Source organism: Echinops telfairi, unplaced genomic scaffold, assembly GCF_000313985.2.
Source record: "Echinops telfairi isolate 266 unplaced genomic scaffold, ASM31398v2 ScPeMD7_7457;HRSCAF=8495, whole genome shotgun sequence".
NCBI lineage: Eukaryota > Metazoa > Chordata > Mammalia > Afrosoricida > Tenrecidae > Echinops > Echinops telfairi.
This window is the reverse complement of record NW_022111357.1, coordinates 38,985,407-38,991,316: the sequence shown is the minus strand read 5'-3', so window position 1 is coordinate 38,991,316 and position 5,910 is coordinate 38,985,407. Positions and strand designations below refer to the sequence as shown.

Here is a 5,910-nt window from a genome sequence, read left to right as displayed (position 1 = left end):
GCGGCACGGAGGCCCACACGTCCACGTCGTCGTGGGAGAAGCGCCGCGTGGGTGGCACCTGCGGGAAAGGGGCAGCGGTTAGACCTTTTCCCAAAGCTCAGTTTAGGCATCTGTACCTTCGACTGCTTGGAGAGAGGGCTCCTTGAAGGGGTACTGAGCCCCAAGGAGATAGGAGGACCACCAGAATGCCCTTCCCAGAGCATATGGGACAGGGACTGGGGTGTTTGACCTCAGTGCACCACTCAGAAATGTCACGCCGGGCCAGAGGGTGTCACCTGTCCCCAGAGGGTGGCAGCCACCTCTGTGGCTACCCTGGGGACAGGTGAGATGAGCCCCCATACGCATGTTTTTGACCTGCCTGGTCCCCACCTGCAGGTACTGCATCTTGTCCTCGGGCAGAGGCCGGAGCTGGTAGAGCTGGGGCAGGCCTCCCTCCAGTGCAGAAAGCTCGTACTTGGCCATCCTATCCAGGGCCACAAAGTCGGTCCTGTAGCTGTAGTCGAGAGAACGCTCCAATACCAGGTCCTGGGACACCCCACCCTCCAGGCTGGACTCTGCGGGGCAAGGCAGGGGCTCAAGGTCAAGCTCGGCCAAGCTGGCCCTGAGGACCCATCAGGCCCAATCCCAGCACAGATACCCTTTAGCCAAGACACGGGGCAAAGCTCACCAGCAGCCAGGCTCCTCACCTGGAACATGGGAGGGGGAGGGCTTTCCCCCAGGAGCTGCAGGGGACACTCAGTAACACATGCAAGGTCTACAGAACCTACAGGGGCAAGGCTCAGTCTAGGACAATATTGCCGTTGGCGTCAGCAGGCAGTCCCAGGGTCTCCAGGAGCCCCTGGGGCAGTTCTCTCGGGGACTCCTAAGTGGGGAGTGGAGTGGGCCTGGGGAAACACCCAATGGTTTCTAGAGCCTCTAATACAGTGGTTCTCAACCTTCCTCATGCCGAGACCCTTTCCTACAGTTCTTCATGTGGTGGTGACCCCTCCCAACCATAAAATTATTTTCGTTGCTACTTCATCACTGTCATTTTGCTACTGTTACGAATCGGGCAACCCTTTTGAAAGGGTCGTTCAACCCCAAAGGGGTCGCAACCCACAGGTTGAGAACCACTGCTCTAATAGGAAGCCTGCCATAGCTGAGGGGTATAAGGTGTGCTCTGGGGGCCACTCAGCCCATGCATGGTTCCCTGTGTATCTCAGGGACCTTCAGGATGACACAGGGGGTGACCTAGCAGCTGTGCTCCTGCGGACCCAGTGACCACACTCATATCACTCTTCAGGGCCACACAGGTCCAGCCTCACCATCATCTGACTCCTCATCATTAGCCATGAGGGCCATGCACTTCGCCCAGACAGCCTTGACGTCAGCACGGTAGCGGTCGCAGGCCCAGAGGAAGGCGGGCAGCAGCAGGGCCTGGGCCACGGAACACCACAGCACACACAGGACCATCCAGGGCGCCGCGGCATCTGCCCGCAGGCTGCTGAAGCTCACCACCTGTGAAAGGATGCGGCCTGGCCCTGAGGACCCTACCCGGGACTTCCCACTCCCCAACATCCAGACTTCTGAGATCCAGAAAGAGTAGCCTGGGAATGAGGAGGTCTTGCTCACCAGGAGCAGCCTGCTGCCCAGATCAACAGTCTACCCCTCCTCCCTGTGTGCATAGCCCTTCACAGTGGGCTGGGCAGCACTTGCCATTGCCCATAGCTGCGGATGTGATCTTTATTGAAAACAGGGTCTCTGTCAATGTAATCAAGTTAAGATGAGGCCATACTGGATTAGGATGGGCCCTAACCCCGTGAGGAGCCCTGGTGGCATTGTGGTTATGCATTGGGCTGCTACCTACACGGTAAGCAGTTCAAGACCATCAGCTGCTCTGAGGGAGAAAGAGAATGCTTTCTACTCCTGTGAAGAGTTACAGTCTCAGAAACCCACGGGAGGGATTGTCCTCTGCCCTACAGAGTTGCTGTGAATCGGCACCAATTCAATGGCCATGAATTTTCTAACCCAATGGCAGATGTTCTTGTGAAAGGAAACTGTCTACAAGGCGACCTCCCTGTGATGTCAGAGGCAGCGGTCGAAGTAACAAGTCTACAAATCTAGGTAGAAACTCCCAGAAGCTGCAAGAGGCAAGTAGGAACTGACTCCAGCCTTTGAAAGGCACATAGTGGCCTTGCTGACACCTCGATTTTTGACTTCCTGCCTCCTGAAGGCAACTTCCGCTGTCGTAAGCCACTTACTCTATGAAGCTTTGCTACGGCTGTCCCCGGAAATGAGACCTGGAGAGGAAGTGTGGGGCGTGGGGCCATATGCTGGTTCTGCCTTCGGCAAGCGGAGTCGCCCTTGGTAAGCTGCTAAACCTCACAGAGGCTTCGTGTCTCAGCAGTCCCAGGGCTATGCACACGCTACACAACAAGGCAGGACTCCCATCGTCCATGCCAGCGCACTCATAGGCGGCACCACCCGTCTGTCATTGGAAGCCTGTATGTGGCTACGGTTGAACGAGTTTCGGCAGAGCTTCCACATGAAGAGGGACTAGGAAGAAAGGTCTGGTGATTGAATTCCAAATACCAGTCAATGAAAAACCCTACAGATCATAGCAGGAGGAGACCCAGCAGCATTTTAGGTCATGGTGCGTGTGGCTAGCATGAGTCCAAGACCAACTCAGAAGCGCCTGACGGCAGCAGCCACCACCAAGGAAGGAGTCGACAAAGCCGGGTCCCTGATTTGGATTCTGGCCTCCAGAAGGAGGAGACAACTGCATCTCGGTTCTTTAAAGACACCCAGTTGTTGCGGTTCCAGATCACTGACACTCTTCTCCATTCACCCGGGAAAACGGTGGGCACATTATGCTGCCTCCCACACCCTCTTCATGGAATGGGCCCAAGGAGCGGGCAGACCGTTCCCCTGTAGCATTGCAGGAAGACTGGCTCTGCAGTTGCCTGACATGGGTTCAAATCCCTCTAGGCTACCCTGACTGTGGCGGCCCACTTGGCCCCTCTAAACCTCAGTTTCCAAATCTGTAAAATGGGAAGGATGCCTGTGGCCACTTCAGAGGATAGCACTCGGGGTGTGACCAGGGCTGCCCCAGAACCCCCCCGCCCTCCACAAGGACCCCCACCCGGCACACTCACACACCAGCACAGGGAAGCCCATGAGGCAGTCGTAGATGAGGACGACGGTGGCCACGAGGCCCGTAATCTGCAGCGAGGTCTTGGCGGGCTCGGAGCCGTCCATGGAGGAGCGGCGCTTACCCTGGGCGTCCTCCACCACGATGGCTGGCACGGTGAAGGCCCGGTGGTCGGCCCGGCGCCCGGCCTGCAGAACCAGCGTCTGGAAGAGGGTGATGGCGGTGCAGACCACACCCATAGCCACGCTGCCTCCCACCAGCAGGAGGAAGCAGACGCCAAAGCCCAGGCCGATCTCGGCCACGATGAAGCGGCAGCCATGGGTGTAGAAGCGTTCGCTCGTGTCGTGCCAGCCGACGGCAGGCAGGGCCGACAGGATGAAGGACACCATCCAGATGCCCATGACTGTGTGCACCGCCTGCTTCTTGGCGTTGCTCAGCCTGGCATGGGGGATGGAGGGAGCGGGCCTCACTCCCAGCATCCCCCCAGGGGCCCCAACCACCCCTGGACCCCAGAAGACCACAGTCACACCAAGCCATCAAGGCAGGGACCCTGTCCCCTACCCAGGGGCTAACTGGTGCACACTCTCCCCCTGCAGTGCCCACACGGGCATGCTCCCGCAGCCCAGAGCAGCGCCGCTCGGCCCCTCCTGAGCCCCTTGCCTGCCTGCCCTGGGCTTGAGTGCATGCGGGTACAGCAGGTGCACATGGGCACGGGCCAGCACGTCCCTGCTCCAGGCTCCAGGCTGGACACTGGTGTGGACGCATCGCACGCAAGGGCTCCCCGGGCTCACCGGTAGTTGACAGGCCAGCGGACCATCCACATCCGGTGGTACGAGAGGGAGGTGACGGAGAAGCAGGTGGCCAGGGTGAGGGTGTAGAAGGTAGAGACGAAGACCTTGCAGAGGCCCTCGTTCCACTCGTAGTCGGGGTGCTGGCGCCGCAGCTGCACCACGGCGTAGGTGGCGATGGGCACGGCCACGTTGAGCATGTGGGTGGCCGCCAGTGTGCACAGCAGGAACTCCAGTGGCTTCCACTTCTTCTGCTTGGCGCCGATGCTGAGGATGCCCCAGGCATTGGCCAGCAGGGAGAGGCCACCACACACTAGCCAGCCCACTGCGCTGCCAGGCAGCCGCTGCTCCTCACTCATGGTGCCGAAGGGGCGCGAGGCCGGGTGGCTGGGGCATCCTCCTCCAGCCAGCCTGGCCTCAGAGTAGCAGCCCTCCTGCGTGCTGGCTCCAGGGGAGCGGGGACCTGGAGTATCTGCAGCAGGGAGGCCAGAGAGCACTCAGCCACCCTCCCTAGGGGACGGTGAGAGGGCCAGCCCATGCACCATGTCCTGCCTGCTCCTGCCTCAGGCTAGGCTGCTCTGCTGGGGAGAGGGAGGGGCTCCTGCCCCTGTTGCAGGCACCCTGGGACCTGTGTGCCCCAACCAAGAACCAAACCAGCTGCCTTGGAGTCGATCCCAGCTGACAGCAACTCGAGGGTTACACAGTAGGACTGAGGGTAGAACTCAGTCCCATGGGGATTGCTTGGCCGCAGATCGCTGCGGCTCATGGGGCTGCTGGCTGGGCTCAAACGGCCAGCCTTGGGGTTAAGCAGCCAAGCACAAAGTGTCTGTGCCACCCAGGGAGCCTGGCCTGCATACGACATGCCCACCAAGTGCACGCTCCCTTACTCGTATCCACTGATGGTCAAAGCTTGGAGTGTGGGCATCCTCCAGGACTGGCTGGGTGCTCTTGCCCCATCGGTGCCTGGTCCTGCCCCAGAGGAGGCCCTCTTGCAATCAAACATTCTGGGATGCTTGCACAGTCCCCTAGTTGGGGACTCTTGTCTTCGTTTGTTCCACTTCTTCTGGTCAGCCCCCAAGAGGACTGAGCCTCCCAATGCTTCCTGTTCTCTCCCGACCCTCTGACTGACCTGTGGGGGAGGCAAGAGCTTTCCCCACTGCGAGGCCCACCCTGGGCATGGGACAGTGTGCCTTGTCTGGTCAGCCCTGCCTGGGCACTCCTGGCAGCACCTGGCACCAGTACTGCTGGGTTTGAATTCCTCCTCAGTAGGCATGCTGGGTGGCTTGGCCAGGTTCCTGTACCAGTGTCCCTCTCTGAGCCAGGAACTGGGAAGCCTCCTCCACAAATGTTACGTCCCGAAAGCCCTGAGCCTGGGGCTCACGCGCAATGGACACTGTAGGGGAGCCGTCAGTGTGTGTGCCGGGGAAAGGCAAAACAGCACAGACTCTGTAGAACAGGGTCAGGGGGGGTCCTCAGCAGGCTAAACACAGAACGGCCTTGTGGCCCATCAAATCCACTCCCGGCTCCGTGTCCTCGAATCTTGAAAGCAAGGACTCCACCCGGTAGTGTACGCCCAGTATTCACAACAGCCCCCAGGGGAGATCACAGTGGGCACACGCTGGGCTGCGATCCACAAGGTCAGCAGTTTGAAACCACCAGTCAGAAACTCACAAGGGCAGCTCTACCCTGTCCTATCGGATTGCTGTGAGTCAGTATCCACTGCGATGGCAATGAATTTGGTGTGGGTCTCCATCCACAGGAGAATGGACCAGCCGGAATGTGGTCTCGCCCTGCAACAGAGGACTCCCCACCCTCAAGGAAAAGGAGGTTCTGATACAGCTGAGGGCGGAGTGCAGCTGGAGGAGACCAACCACACGTGGCACACGATCCCACTCAGCAGACAAAACGCCTAGAGTTCAGAGCTCCACCGGGGCAGGGGGCGGGATTGTTTAGGAAGCCCTGCGTTTCTCTGTGTTGGGAAGGGAATTGGCC

General features: G+C 59.6%; 1 protein-coding gene across 1 annotated transcript in view; it reads right to left on the bottom strand.

The window, feature by feature from the left end:
- The window catches only part of GPR153 (G protein-coupled receptor 153), a 6,256-nt gene extending 670 nt beyond the window's left edge, over positions 1 to 5,586 (bottom strand). Inside the window, exons 1-5 of the mRNA XM_045299216.1 lie at positions 3,922 to 5,586; positions 3,139 to 3,568; positions 1,305 to 1,497; positions 370 to 554; positions 3 to 58 (exon numbers count right to left, since the gene is read on the bottom strand). Coding sequence (XP_045155151.1) covers positions 3 to 58; positions 370 to 554; positions 1,305 to 1,497; positions 3,139 to 3,568; positions 3,922 to 4,277 — 1,220 coding nt within the window. The 5' untranslated portion in view covers positions 4,278 to 5,586. The remainder of the gene's footprint in view (positions 1 to 2; positions 59 to 369; positions 555 to 1,304; positions 1,498 to 3,138; positions 3,569 to 3,921) is intronic.
- Between the last annotated feature and the right edge of the window lie 324 nt (positions 5,587 to 5,910).